General features: G+C 40.4%; 1 protein-coding gene across 3 annotated transcripts in view; it reads right to left on the bottom strand.

The window, feature by feature from the left end:
- Positions 1 to 16,324, bottom strand: part of LOC126203252 (rabankyrin-5) — a 621,526-nt gene that overhangs the window by 232,134 nt on the left and 373,068 nt on the right. The window contains exons 19-21 of one of the 3 annotated variants that reach the window (XM_049937506.1): positions 13,990 to 14,196; positions 11,505 to 11,643; positions 5,233 to 5,371 (exon numbers count right to left, since the gene is read on the bottom strand). The exons of 1 other annotated variant lie outside the window; for it this stretch is intronic. In XM_049937506.1, coding sequence (XP_049793463.1) covers positions 5,233 to 5,371; positions 11,505 to 11,643; positions 13,990 to 14,196 — 485 coding nt within the window. The remainder of the gene's footprint in view (positions 1 to 5,232; positions 5,372 to 11,504; positions 11,644 to 13,989; positions 14,197 to 16,324) is intronic. One more of the 3 variants, XM_049937508.1, reaches the window with a different exon arrangement.

Here is a 16,324-nt window from a genome sequence, read left to right as displayed (position 1 = left end):
CCAAATGAAGATGGGGAGGTGGCCATGAAATCCCCACTGGCGTAGCCGACTGATAATACTGTGCTTCCAAGTACTGTTGTAAGCCTTACTGATGTCAAAAAAATACCTCCAGACAATGCTTGTTATGTTCGAAAGCCTGCCGGATTTCTGTCTCTAGAAAGGTCAGGCTGTCGGTATTTGACCTACACCTCCTCAATTTGCACTGAGAGTGCCGTAGGAGCTGCCTGCTCTCTCATACCCAGATGAGACAACAGATGACTATGCACTCTACTGCTGGAACACATTCGGTCCTTTTCTGGTTTGAGGAGAGGTATCAAAATTGCCTCTTGCCACAAGTCAGGAAGTTGGCCTGTCAGCCATATTTAACTAAAACATTATAAGAGGATTTCATTTGACACTATTTGCAAGTGCTGTAGCATGTTGTACTGGATTGGGTTAGGACCAGACACTGTATTGTGAGCATCAGACAGTGTCAAATCCAGCTCCCAATGGTTAATAGGTAGTTGCAGATTCCGAACTGGTGGACCAAAAGTCCACCTCGACCCTCTCCTTGGTGACACGATAATGATACAACACTGGATATTGGCTAGCAGTGGTGATAGTCAGTGCAAATTACCCTGCCATTTCCTGTGCAACGTCTCCTGGCATTTCTTGTAGCTTGGAGACATCTTGTTTCAACAATGCCATTATAGGTAAGACACTGTTTTTACTAGGAAACCTCCTGATGGCTTCCCATACTGTTGTAGAACAAGTGGAATGGTTGGTACAGTGTCCAGGAAAACTAGCCACAATCTTTTCTTACTTCCTTGACAATATGTTGAGCCTTGGTCCTCACCAACTGAAAGGCTGTGAGGTTACCTGCCACTGGCTGGCACTTAAACTTTGTGTGCATGACCTGGCCCACTGAACATCACTCATCAGTTCACCAAGGCACAGGTTGCTTCCAAAGATAACCAGAGGGCATCAGGATGGAGATGTCAGTGACATGTTGGACCGCTTGTGTGATGAGGTCCACGCACTCCTGGATGCTGTCGTGGCATTCAAACACAGCTGGCTGGTTGAACAGCATCCAGATGGCTCAGCTGATCATCCATGCATTCTTTCAGGGAGAGCACCATTCAGTAAGCCCTTGCAGAGTGGGAAGTGATCACTGGAATGAAGGTCATCAGTGACTTCCCACTGAACAGTGTCTGCCATGGCTGGAGACCAGAACAGCTTGGGCATTGAAGTCTCCCAGTAGGAGAAATGGTCACAGGAGTTGTTCTATATGATCTGTGAAAGCATAGGTATATTCAACAAGTAAACAATGATCTCTTGCACACATGGATTTCAACTGCAACCACTTACAGGTCAGTAGCCAGTGACAGAGCAGAGGAGTGGTGTGTGGTATTGACGAACACAGTAACCTCTCCCTTGGTCCTTTGCAGAGTCCAGTCATCCTTGCAATGGAGGGTATAGCCCCATAGTATTCAGTTAGCAGGTGCTTTAAAGTGCATTCCCACAAACACAAGCAAGGGGGGCATTCATGTGCTAGGAGTTTCAGTTCCTTCACATGTGTCCAGAACCTGTTAATGTTCCAATGAAGTATGGACGCCATTTATCACAGGGGTAGTACTTTCACCCTGTCTTTCTGCCAAGGGGAGGGGGGGGGGGCACAATGGGTGGAAGCTCAGTCTTGGGGCAAGATCAGTGCCCCAGGCTGACACTGAGGTCCATCAGCTCTGAAGATGAATCATGAAGAGACGTCAGGGTGATGTCGACATTGGACTGCTTACTTCCCGTCTCTGCCAACAGTTGATGATTTGCCTTTGATCTTTTGGCCTGGGGAGGCTTTGCAGACACAACCGCAGCAGTGGTAGTGCTAGAACTTGTTAGTGGACCAGGCTGAACCTTTGGAGGGGCAGGGAGCTCCACAATGTCAGAAACCACAGCCTTTTCTGATGTTCTGGGGGAAGGTATGGGCTTCAAAATAACTGCAACAACACAAATGCACTGACAAAAACAGGTCTAGTGGTTACACTAGCAACCTCCATTTGTGCAGCAGATCAGTTTCTGAATTGGTTGTTCAAGATCTGAAGCAAAGGCGGCAATGAAGATGGGGGGGGGGGGGGGGGGGGGCGCAGCATAGCCTTTTACATCTTTTTTGCCTCACAATATGGGATGTGCATCATAGTTTTAAGCTCCTGTATCTTTCATTTCTGTGCAATGGCTGCTCTGTCATCATCATCATCATCATCTTACTTCATTGTTGTTTGTAAGACACCACTGATGCACTTTTGCAAAGTATTGAGAGGATCAGTAAAATAAAGCAGTCATCAATCCGAGATATATTTTTAGCATCATAGTGCTTTGCTAGACATGGTCCTGTTGGAGATAGTATGCCATTGCCTTCCTTTGACCTTTGAACTAACTTATCCAGACACATACAGGAGGACCTACAGTTTGACATGGATTCTGAATTGAGGTGCAGCTGGGTATTTTTCACATCAACAAACATTGCCAAAGGTGAAAGAAGTGATAAATGACAGATAAAAACCATATGATTGACCACAAGTCGAAGCCGAGACGTTTGGATTTGTGGTCTGGCACTTTGACACTGAACCACAGTCATTGCTTTGTAAAACTTCCTTCGTGGTTTTTTTTTTATGTCTGGTTTCTCATACACATATTCATTGTTCCTCATATGTTTCGGAATTTTCCTACTTTCTTACACTACTGGCCATTAAAATTGCTACACCACAAAGATGATGTGCTACAGACTCAAAATTTAACTGACAGGAACAAGATGCTGTGATATGCAAATGATTAGCTTTTCAGAGCATTCACACAAGGTTGGTGCCGGTGGCGACACCTACAACGTGCTGACATGAGAAAAGCTTCCAACCGATTTCTCATACACAAACAGCAGTTGACCGGTGTTGCCTGGTGAAACGTTGTTGTGATGCCTCGTGTAAGGAGGAGAAATGCATACCATCATGTTTACGACTTTGATACAGGTCAGATTGTAGCCTATCGTGATTGTGGTTTATCATATAGCGACATTGCTGCTTGTGTTGGTGGAGATTGAATGACTGTTAGCAGAATATGGAATCGGTGGAATCTGGAGGGTAATACGGAACGCCGTGCTGGATCCCAATGACCTTGTATCACTAGCAGTCGAGATGACAGGCATCTTATCTGCATGGCTGTAACGGATCGTGCAGCCATGTCTCGATCCCTGAGTCAACAGATGGGGACGTTTGCAAGACAACAACCATCTGCACAAACAGTTCGACAACGTTTGCAGCAGCATGGACCATCAGCTCAGAGACCATGGCTGCGGTTACCCTTGACGCTGCATCACAGACAGGAGTGCCTGCGATGGTGTAGTCAACGATGAACCTGGGTGCACAAATGGCAAAACGTCATTTTTTCGGATGAATCCAGGTTCTGTTTACAGCATCATGATGGTTGCATCCATGTTTAGCGACATCGCGGTGAACGCACATTGGAAGCATGTATTCGTTATCACCATACTGGCGTATCACCCGGCATGATGGTGTGGGGTGCCATTGGTTACACGTCTTGGTCACCTCTTGTTCATATTGACGGCACTTTGAACAGCGGACGTTACATTTTAGATGTGTTACGACCCGTAGCTCCACCCTTCATTCGATCCCTGTTAAACCCTACATTTCAGCAGGATAATGCACGACCACATGTTGCAGGTCCTGTACGGGCCTTTCTGGATACAGAAAATGTTCGACTGCTGCCCTGGCCACCACATTCTCCAGATCTCCCATCAACTGAAAACGTCTGGTCAATGGTGGCCGAGCAACTGGCTTGTCACAATATGCCAGTCACTACTCTTGATGAACCGTGGTATCCTGTTGAAGCAGCATGGGCAGCTGCATCTGTACACGCCATCCAAGCTCTGTTTGACTCAATGCCCAGGCGTATCAAGGCTGTTATTACGGCCAGAAGTGGTTGTTCTGGGTACTTATTTCTCAGGATCTATCCACCCAAATTGCGTGAAAAAGTAATCACATCTCAGTTCTATTATAATATATTTGTTCAATGAATACCAGTTTATCATTTGCATTTCTTCTTGGTGTAGCAATTTTAATGGCCAGTAGTGTATTTGTCATACATGTGACATCACTTTCTAATTAAAATGGCATACCTATGTTATTACTGCAATGTTCACTACTGCTATAATGGGGTCCTTTTCTATAAAAGCCATAGTTTTCTTTGTGAGTATCATGTTTTAGTCTTTTCTGACCCCTCTGCTAGTGAAGAAAGGTGCTGCTAGCTCTCCATTTATGTATAATTGATTGTTGTGTTTTAGCATAGCTTCTTAAAGAATTTATCATATAGAGTGGGTACCCTCTTTTGTTTGTTATGTTCTACAGTAAACTGTGTCTTTTGATTATATTCTGTCTGTTTTTCAGTGATCATCTTCATTACAAATACCATGTATGTTGCCAATATTTCTCTACAGAAACCCATTTTTTCTTAACATAAAAAGCAATCTGATATTACTTTTAAACTGCTGTTCAAGATCCTAATGTAAGCCTTATGTGGTGTATCCAAACCCTTATAACTCTGGAAGTTACCTCAGTCTCCTTTTTTAAACAACTTGTTGCCTTGCTCTTGTTATGACTCTCCTTTACCAACCATACTGAAGTGACTTAGCAGTCTCAGGTCAAGACAAACTGCAACGTATTTTAGGAGTTCATTGTTGATGCTGTCCATTTCTCCATTGTTGATGCTGTCCATTTCTCTAGCTTTCCTCTACATTGCTTTCATACCTCTAAAACAAAGTTTTAATTTACGACTTTCATTTCTTTAGATGCTCTGATTTAAAATGAGATAAAACGGAAGAAATAACTGTGTAAACAGACAGGGGCCTAAGTGAGGAAGGAGAGATTACTGTGTGCTCATCATATTCACCTAATTTATTCCATAAAATATGGTTACATCCAAAACAATTCACAGTTGACAAGACAAGGCAGCACACAACCAACCTAAATTAAGAAAGCTACTCCACAGCAGGACATGTTGCTGGTAATCTAGCTTCTCAAAGTAAAGCAATGTCTTATGATGGGAAATGAACCTAGATCCGTTCACTATGCCTCTCCTGCTGGTTCTTGTCCCCAAGTTATCTTGTCTCATTTCAGTATCAGTAACTTTGAGAATAGGATAAACAAATAGCAAATTTGAGCAGTATGTATTGGCTGAAAAGTTACAAACCTATGAAGAAGCTGCTTTGTTGCAACCTGGTAGTTGAAAATTGTAATACCATCCTTGTTCATAGCACCAAGACAAGCACCAGATCTCACCAGTGTACGACATAGATTCCCGTTGCCTTTCATGTATGCCAAAAGAAGGGCTAGAATACAGAAAGCACATACATTAATGAAAAGCAGACATCAGACAATAAGCAACAGTCATAAATCTGAAATGATTAAACTACCACATGCCACATATTCAGCACTGTTATACAATTTGTACCAACACGGAATACTATTTGAAGGCAAGTGTTGACAGCTGGAAGCCCCTGAGACAAGTGTCTCAAGAATCTTTAACACTCTCAAGTATACTTTTTTACTTTAAAAATGGAACACCACCTAAAGCCGTCAGCACTCGGACTGTGCATCCGAACGTTAAGCGTTGAGCGTGCCGAGTTTCTGACGTCATAGCATGGAATAGCACGTTCGGGAAATCTTTCCTATATCTGGCAGGTCAGATATTCTGAGCGTGCATCTGAGCGTTGACCAATGAGGTGGCACAACGCCACCTACGTCACAAGCATGCCGCCTCCCTTCAGTACAGAGTTACGAGGCGCCATATTGGCATTCATTTCAAGCCTATATGTATATATGCCGCTTCTGAGCACCAGAAAATTGATAATCACTGGAAAACCCATTGTTATTTGTGTGATTCGTTCCAATAAAATAATGAGAAACATCATATTTGTGGCAAAATAATTATTGTAACTTGCGTATTATGAGAGTAGGCTATTTGAAGGCAGCGACACACCGAAGATGCACCCAAAACGCATTGTTCTTGATACAATTTGTTATAATTAAATTTCAATTAGTAACACAATTATCTACACTTAATGTTTTTTAGTATGGCGTAAAATAGTATGATTAAGTGGCAGGAGCATGTTGTTGGTTTAGCGTAATGAGTAGCATCTCTGTCCAGTAATGAATTTTTGTTGAGGTGGTGGTTCGCGTCTCAACACTTCCGATTTCTTTTCCCTAACATTCGCGTTTTTATTAGGTTCTGATACTTTATTATTAGTTTAATATAAGTATATGCTATAATATTTGATGTTATGTAAATGTAAGTTCACCTTTTTTTTGTTCTATTGGCTTAATCTACAGGACAGCTTGCGCTACTTGTATAAAGATATTTTGCTCCTTTTTCTTTTATGCTTCGTAATTCACATGTTGCAAAGATTCTACTACTGGGTAGGAACAGTGATCAAGTAAGACTGACCGCAGGGTTTTACTAAAATGTGGGAATAATGAAATAATGTTTATCTTATGTGGAGAAGTATTCCAAATTTGTATCGCACTGTTTGTAATGGAACTTTTATAAGCCTGTGTCCTTATTGATTGGACATGGTACTTTCCCTTTCGTGGACGATGGAGGAAATGTGCATTTTAATAGAGCTAAGTTGGTAATTTTACGTGCGCCTGTTGAGTAAACAGTGTGATTTATGAACTAGAAACATCCCTCAAACTGCCACTGGAATGCGTTGCGATCGCGTATACCACGTTGGGGCCCACATGCCGTATGCACAAGTAGCATCGTTCCTGAGCGTTCAGCAGCACGTTGAACTTGGCACGCTCAACGTTAACGTTCGACAGCATGGTCCATGTGCCGACGACTTAAAGTTGTGTAAAATTATATTTATTTGGTCATGAACAGGCTTTTGGCTTCTTGGGCCTTCATCAGGTGAAATTTTATTTTTATTTCAAAATTGTTAAGGCTTTTGTAGCCACTTGTTGACAAACTGCCTACTGGGTTCTGTCTTGGGTTCTTCGACCAACATTCATCTAATGATTTTACTGACCCTTCGCCAGCACGAGTGGCTGGCATTGTCAAAGCTTCACCCTCCATTTCATTCATCGTAATTTAGGCAACATCCAACTGTATTATTAATATTTTAAATACGCACACACACACACACACACACACACACACACACACACACACACACACACACACACACACACAAACGGCGCGCTCTGGCCAAACATTTAACTGTGGCAAATGTATTCCTTGACATACTTTTCATCACATAGTTCTTCAGATCAGATTTACATCTTTAATGCATGGCATTACTTTGCTTTACAAAACTGAGATGAAACATAACTCAGTGGAGCTATAATCGTTACTTTACACCAACTGCTGCGCATGGAATCAACTTATGACCAAAGACACTCGTATAGCAAATGATTTCCAAAGATTTTATGTTGATCGATTCTGTGACATTAACTATGCTCATCAGAAAAATACAGATTTACACATTAGTGTAAATTATGTATAATTAGTATTAACTTAAATAACTATTTTTATCTAATGTATAAGTTGGGTGTAACAACACCTGGATTTTTCAGAATGAACATATATCTGTATACAAAGCATACCAAATATTTTCACAACTACCCAATAGGATAAAGCCATAGAAATAATGGATAAATACAATAAAAAACAGTTCCCCAGAAAAAGCTAAAAATTACACAACTATCAACAAAAAGTGGTATCAAGCAATTTATTAACAGAGAGACCAACATCAACAGAATCAAAATTACATAAATATCGATAAAAACTGGTGTCAAGCAATTCATTAATACTAAGGCAGACATCAACAGAGTCAATCTGGAACAGAGAAAATTACCCTGGGGATTGTTACATTAAGCAACTGCAGATATTTTTACATGAAGGCACTGACCATCTCATCTCTCAGTAGGATAAATGGGTTAACAGTTGTGGGCAATTGAAATAATAAACAGTTTACTTACATTTTTTTCCACATGTCTCATTTTCACTTGACTGCCCCTTATAAAATAATAAGATAAATCAGAGCTCGCACTGGAAAATTTGTGTGTTCATTTTTCCCATGTGGTATTTGAAGGAATGGCAGAGAAATAGCAAATTGGTTCGACATACCCACAGCCAATCACCTGATTGTGAATTTCAGAGTAGTCGAATGAGATATTAGAAGTAGCTGATTATTTTTGTTATAAGGTCAGTAAAATAAATGACAGTGGTGGAAGAAGAGAGGGTATAAAATGAAATGGGAAAAATCAGGTTTCTGAAAATGAAAAACTTGTTAACATCCATTATAAATACAGGGTTTGTCCAGAAAGTACCAGCCCACTTTTTTTTCCTGAACAGACCTATGAAGCACAGGATACTTTCTTTGGTGGAAATGTTGTGGTGGACATTCATGCACACTTGTGAATTTTTTCCCACCACTAAGAAGTATCAGTCCCTGGCATTCTGGCTATGAGTGTCTATGGTATAGTGAGTGCTTGATGGCTTTCGGCACATTGTAAAATGACACACCAAATTTGGTCAAAAGCTTGTTGATTTCCCAGTGGAAACCATTTGCAAGACTCAAGAGGCTTTTGGGGATGATGCCATGAGAAACTGATGGATAAAGGAGTCGTAGAATCACTTCAAAGAAGGCCACACATCAGTGACAGTAACCTGTGTTCAGGCAGACCCTCAACTAACCAAAATGATAATGTAATTGAGGAAAAGCAGGTTTTAGTCACAGAAGACCATCATGTCACAGTATACGACCTGCAAATGAGATAGGGGTAAGCACTGGATTGACCCTTCAATTTTGACCAACAATTTGTGCATGGCAGCTCCTTTATAATGACATACTCACCCACTCTGTATGACTGACTCAGACTTTTCTCACCAAACACACCATTCCTGTGGTTAGTCAAGCTCCCTACTCCTCCTACATGGTTCTGTGTGACTTTTTGTTATTACACAAGCTGGGAATACCCCTGAAAGGAACACTGAGAGTCAAGAGAAGACATCATGCAAAATGTGACAACCTGGCTGATAAACATTCCAAACCATGCATTCCAGAAGTGTCTCAAAAAATGATGGGATCACTCTGAGAAGCACATGCATTACCACGGAGACTACTGTGAAGGGAATTAGGATTCTGAAGTCCAAATTAATGAATGTATTTCTGCCATCCAAAAGTTCAATAATTATTGGAAGCACTTTGCATAAATGGCAAAGTTCTTTGATGCATTTTTCTGGTGTGTAGCCTTGCATGAGAGAGAGAGAGAGAGAGAGAGAGAGAGAGAGAGAGAGAGAGATTTCAGAAGGACTTTGTCTGAAAGATTAATATTTTAGCAGTCTCTTTCATTTTGTCCGCCAACAACTCCTCTACAATGCCTCCTCTATGCGGTGAGCTGCGATCTATCCTTTCCATTTTTTTTAAGTAAAATAATATGAAATTCAGACAAAAAGAGAACAGAAGATTTTGAAATGTGGTGTTATAAAGCATACATACATAAGCAGATCACAAAAATGAGGAGATACTGGATAAAACTGAGGTGAAAAGAAATTTATGGCATAAATTGACTAAAAGCAGGGATCTGTTAATACAAATTCTGAGACATCAAGGTATCACCATATTAGTACTGGAGGCAAGTGTGGGAGTTAAAAATTTGAGAGAGAGAGAGAGAGAGAGAGAGAGAGAGAGAGAGAGAGAGAGAGGGGGGGGGAGGGGGGGGGGGTTAGGGATAGCAGGGCAGGGGTGTGGGATGGTAAAAGTGCTGCTAGTGGGAGCAATCAGGGATGAGGTGGAGAGAGAATAGGGCAGCTAAGTGCAGTTGGGAGGTTAGACGAAGGGTGGGGGAGAGATGGAGGAGGTAGCAGAAAAGGGGAGAAGGAAAAAGATTGGGTGCACTGGTGGAATAGAGGGTTGTGTAGTGCTGGAATGGAAACAGGGAATCGGCTAGATGGTAAGGACAATGACTAATGAAGGTCGAGGCCAGGAGGGTTACAGAAATGTAGTTCCCACCTGCACATTTCAGGAAAGCTGGTGGTGGTGGGAAGTGAAGAAATCTCTGAAATGAAGAACATTGTGTTTGGCGGTGTGCTCGGCAACAGAGTGGTCCAGTTATTCTTGGTCACAATTTGTCGGTGGCCATTCATGCAGACAGCTTGTTGGTTGTCATGCCGACATAGAATGCAGCACAAAGGTTACAGCTTAGCTTGTAGATCACATGACTGGTTTCAGAGGTAGCCTTACCTGGTGATGCTTGTGACAGACTGGAGTAGGTGGTGATGGGAGGATGTAAGGGATAGGTCTTGCATCTAGGTCTATTACAGGGATATGAGCCATGAGGCAAGGGGTTGAGAGCTGGGGCTGTGTAGGTATGGACAGGGATCTTGTGTAGGTCCGGTGGGCAGTGGAATACCACTGTGGGAAGAGTGGGTAGGGAACTTCTCATTTCAGAACATGACGAGAGGTAGTCTAAATCAGCTCCAGTCCTTGGTGGTACTGAGTCGCAAGGAGAATGCTCCTCTGTGGTTGGATGGTGGGTCTTTAAGAGGTGGTGGGTGATGGGAAAATAAGGCATGGGAGTTGTTGTTGGTATTTTTTTTTATATGGTTGGGAGGGTAATTATTGTCTGTAAAGGCATACTGAGGCACTCGGTATATTTCGAGAGGGACCACTCGTCATTGCAGATGCGACGGCCAGGGTGGCTAGGCTGTATGGTAGGGACTTCTTGGTACGGAGGGGTGACAACTGTCGATGTGGAGGTATTACTAGTGGATGGCAGGTAATCCAGTCATCTGCCATCCCCATTCTTCACACTTATCCATCCACAGACCTGCAACCCACATTAAAAAAATTGAGGGACATATCTCTCTGCATTAAATGAAGATTTTCCTTTCACAGAGACTGTTGGGATCATATGGCCACCAGCAAGAGACAACTTCATCCGCTTCATTTCAGAATATGTTAAAAATAAATTTTTCACAAGGAGCCTATCGGAAAAAAACGGGGTTGTCTTATAATCAGGGTCATATTATACCAGGAGAATATGGTATAGCATCTCTTTGTTGCTCAGCAGTTATTGCTGTGGGTGAGATGAGCAGTCCAAAACTGCTCCTGGACATTCAAACTTAATTTTTACTCAACTGTGAACTGCTACATCTCTTGTTCTCACTCATTGCCTGCCTCTACTCAGCTGCAGTGAACAGTTATATTCATTACTATTCTTTTGAAGTGTTACTAACAAAATACATGGAGTTCCTTTTTCCAGTTACTAAAATCCCATAGTGCACACACAAAAGGCAAATTCTTTTTTTTATCACTTCACTCCTCACTTTGCTGAGTAATACACAAAATAACTATTGAACTACAAAGTTGTTCACTTTTCCACTTTTACTTCAAAGTTTTGTTAAGAGCCCATAATGTTAAGAGCTGCAGATGAGGTCAAGAAGTTCGCAGATTTTCTCACCTGTATTGCCATCAAGATCTGGCTTGTCTAGTGGGTAACGCGGCATACATTCGATGAACAATTCAGCAATCCCAGCTGCTGTGTCCTTTGATGCCCTTGCAAGTTCATGCAGAGGATTTCTTCCTTTCAGATTTGCTGCCTGTAAAAAATAAAATGTGATGTGGAATTGAAGATAACAACCAATTTGCATTTAGCTGCTAGTAATACACGGTAATACGTGAGCATGTCAATATCAAGTGCTATTTACTTAGCTTTTTTGTACAAAATTTAGATGGTCCTAAATATGCCTTTCATTTGTAGCCCTACTTCCCAAGAACTTAGTATGTTATTTATGAAGTGACAGGTTGTAACAATCAGTAAGACTATGGACGATGACTATGATGATGAGGATGATAATGATAATAACGAGAAGTACACACGTAGAAATTTGTCAAGATTTTGTTCAATCTAAAGTTGCAATCATCAATATGAACATCTCCTTGATAACCTGATGGATGGAAGATAAATGAGATTTAAATCCTACTGTGACGTTCGTCTAAGGTGATTTAGGTCTTGACCTTATCACATCCACATCACTTTTGCTTAGTAGAGAACTGAGAGCCAATCTTAAGTTAAAACATTAACTTAGTAATAAACAGCTAATTTCAATGTGCTCAGACTAGATCTGATGGTGTTTTAGAGCTGTTTGACAGTTTGTCTCCCTTTTGCTCAGAATCCATTTTACTTCTGGTGAAACCTGCAGGGAGGTAGTTCACAACCCAACTAATCTACAAAGATTAAAACCAAGTAAATGCTAAGCTATACTTTTAAATGGCAACTACAAAAATTAAATCCCCCCCCCCCTCTCTCTCTCTTTTTCATGCAGTATTTCCACAACAATAAGTTTTTAAATTTCACAATCTGCACAAACCAAGGGCAGTCACTTGATATACAAATTTTGATCCTCCCAGAGGCAAATTGAACATGAATAAGCATAACAAGTTTCCTAAACAACAAATTTTCTAAACTGCTGCTGGCATTTTAATTCAGGAAGCTGATATTAAAGTAAGACTTGACAGAGAGACTGAAATTAATGCTGGAAATGGCAGGGGGAAAGGGATGATCTGAACCAAAAAGCTGCTTAATTCACATTTCAAGGGAAAAAATACCAACATAGGCACTGGATAATAGAAGCCAAAAAACCTGGTGAGAAAGCACATAACTTTAATGTAGCAGAAATACTTCACTTTTGAAATATGTTCTTCACTTTCAAGAATGACAAATCAATTATCCTACTGTAGCAGCTTGTGTGAACGAAAATCGAATACAATTGTGAGTGCACAATTTTTGGACATTCAAGAAGCACATCAGCACTTGTAATTTGAGTTGAGGAATTCCAGAACTAGACACTGTCACCAGCACAGACATGAGGCAGTCAGCATATGGAGGGACTGCGTGAGACCTGGACTGTACTTTGTCTTGACGTAAATTCTGTTATCTAGAAAGTGGGAACATTTCTACTAATGCTTCATTGCAATGTGGTTTGAATATTATAAAGAATCAGATGATAGTATTTGTACTGTACAGTACTCACTGACAAATGGAAAATGTTGTTGCTTGCATTGTTTATGTGCACATGAACTTTAATTGTTATGAAGATATTTGTGACCGTATCATTGAGAACTTTTAGTAGCTCTACTAAACTGAACTGTGCTGCTTGTGTTGTGTATAAATGTGTTTACCCACAGTTTAAGCCAGTAGTTACAAACTTTCTAGCAGTACTGGTGGTGTTTTTTTTTATTTTAATTTTTTTTAAAAGAAAACAATTACTTACTCGTACAATTGTGAACAATCAATAATTAGTTCTACCAACAGATTTGTGATTAGTTGTTATCAAACGTAAAATACAAACTGGTTATTTTTGCCAAAGGATTTTCAGAATATAATGGAATGTAATTTGATGTTTGTGATGTGTTATTCTGAACTCACTGAAAGTCATACTCCAGGCAGTCATTAATATACACATACGCCATGTACTGCATATTTTATTTCATAATGTGCCATGTACAGATATAGCCAACACACTCAAATATCATAGTACAAAACAATACCAATAAAATAAGAGAGGCATCTGCATAATGACAATTAGTGACGTCCAATACTGCCAGTTTCATGCATTTAGCAATGTGGCTAAACTACTACTCAGATATGAACTAACAGTTAGCCTTTCAACATTAAGACCACTTTCAAACACAATACTTAGCAATCCAGTAGAAACAGTAACAGCACTTCTCACAGCATTAACAAAAACAACAAAAATTACTCTAATTTTCCCTTGTAACAAACGTGTCAGAAGAGTGTTTGTTTAGTACTTTGAAAATTGCACACTGGGATCCTTCACCTTCAATATTTTTTTCTCTCCACTATTTACGAAAACTTGGAATATACCAAGGAAATAACCAGTACAGTGTGTTAAGAGAAAACAAGATGTGATATTTATTCTCACCTCGGCATCCAGCTGTGATTCAGTAAGAAGTACACGTGCTGTGCCTAGTTGACCTTCACGGCAAGCAATATGCAATGCATTATCTCCTTCTGAATCTGAGGCATCTGCATCAGCACCATTCTGTAGCAAAGCTGACACAACAGCTGCATGACCTGCTCCAGCTGCAACATGCAAAGCTGTTCTTCGGTGCGCATCACGGTCATCTACCTGCCAGAATTAATTAAATGCACTATATGAATATTCAAGTAACATACAAAGTATGAATAAACACCTATAGTTCATATTAAATTACCACATTTGAGCTGGCCCCAAGAGGTGCAGAGCTACATCATCAATAAGCTTTCTGACTAGGGTACTACAGAAGTTAATTTTGAAATATTATGGTTTTATTTCATATCTGACTAACTGCAGTAACAGTTCAAATACACTTCACTGTTACCACAACATTCGTACTGTTTATTATGTAACAGTTCTGCAGCAACACTAAAATAATTCTCTGTTCTGACATATAAAAACTTTTCCAGCACTACAGAGCTGTCATTTCACCGCCACACCCAGTCTTTTAATTTCTTTTTATTTCTCTCCTTTCCGCTACTTCCTCCCCCCCTCCCCACCTTCTCTCCTGCCCTCTGTCTAAACTGCAGCACTTCACTGTCCACCACCCCCACCATACTATCCCTCCCCCTTCCCACCCCAGCCTCCTCCTGACCTCCACCCAGTCGCCACTCCCATCATGCACTGGTGCTGCTGTTGGCATTGTTGTTTCAGTTATCTGAGACTGTAGATGTGTGTGCAAGTTGCATTTGCGCGTGTGTGTGTGTGTGTGTGTGTGTGTGTGTGTATTGCTGACAAAGGCCTTAATTGCCGAAAGCTATAATTATGTGAATCTTTTTGTTGTGCCTATCGTGACTCAGCATTTCCGCTATATGGTGAGTAGCAACTTCCCTTCTCTAATACTGATATAAAAACTTTGATAATATATAGTTGAATATCTATTCGAATCCAACCTATTTCACTACTGAATATTGATAGGCTTGGCAATCACACACACACACACACACACACACACACACACACACACACACTGCACCTGGACAACTTTACACACATCCACTCTCACACAGACAGGAAACATACAATTGCTTCAACTGCTGGATTATTACTCTTAATACTGTATTGTTGAGCTGTAACCAGACTGACTCACAGTAGTGTGTAAATCAAGTGAGAAACTTTCAGTAAATGTCACATTAAGAGAGAACCTAGTTAGCAAAGAGGATAAGAATGTAACATACAGTATTTTTACAACATGCATAAGATGTTTGTTCTTGTATATTAGTATCTAATCCCTGGGGCTAAATAACTACACAGAAATAGACTTATCTTTGCACTGAGAAAGTGGTAGCTGTATCTGTATCTTCTTTGATAATTCTCAGGTACAAATGGCAAAAAGCAAAAGACTGCAGGACAAAAATATTATGTAACAGATTTCATACATTCTACAATGATTCTTTATTCTCTCTTTTTATCATCTGGCTGTCTGAACAAGACCACTGCCTGCTGAAACCCTGTTATAGCAATGCATCATGCTCATGCCATAGCGTCATAAAAAATATATTAAATAGTGATAGATATTTTTCATTTGCAAATACCTTTATTTCAATTTGGCAAAAATAGAAACCATAAAATAGCAGTAACATCTGAATGCCTGTTACAAACATAAGTTACAAGCTAAATAAATAGCAAATTCTATTAAGTAAAAGAAAATCCACAAAAGATTTTGATATCTATAAATTAAGAATTAATAAGAAGAAATTCCACTAAATTAAATGGTGCTTTTGAAGCTTCCTTGCAGATTAAAACAGTATGTCAGATCTGGAGTCAAATCTGAACTCTTACCTCCCACAGGAAATGTCAACTGATAGCAACAAAAGGTAAGGATCCTGGTTGAAATCTTGGTATGACAGTTTTAATTTGTTATGAAATTCTGTATCATGCACACTGATGCAGAGTGGAAGGGTCAACCTGAGTAGTGATTTTGGCTGAGAGCTCTTGGCTGGAGTAGGTGATAGGGACTGTACATGTATTAATGGATTTGTGCCATGCAAACACCTAAGCAGTAAGACGTAGGGAAACTGTCAGGAATACTGGGGAAGATTGAGGATCCAGAATGAGAAAAGGGGGGAAAAGGAGACACTAAATGGAAATATGGAAGTCTTAGTGTGGAGTAGAAAAGTAACAGGGGGACTATTAAGGTGCCATTAAAGTCAACCATATTATGCTCAGCAGCATGTTGTATGGGTAAGGAGCTCTATTTAGTGGAGGGGTGGTGCCTGCA

Source organism: Schistocerca nitens, chromosome 9 (genome assembly GCF_023898315.1).
Source record: "Schistocerca nitens isolate TAMUIC-IGC-003100 chromosome 9, iqSchNite1.1, whole genome shotgun sequence".
Taxonomy (NCBI): Eukaryota; Metazoa; Arthropoda; class Insecta; order Orthoptera; family Acrididae; genus Schistocerca; species Schistocerca nitens.
Note: the sequence above shows the minus strand (reverse complement) of the source record. Positions and strands in the feature narration are given on the sequence as shown.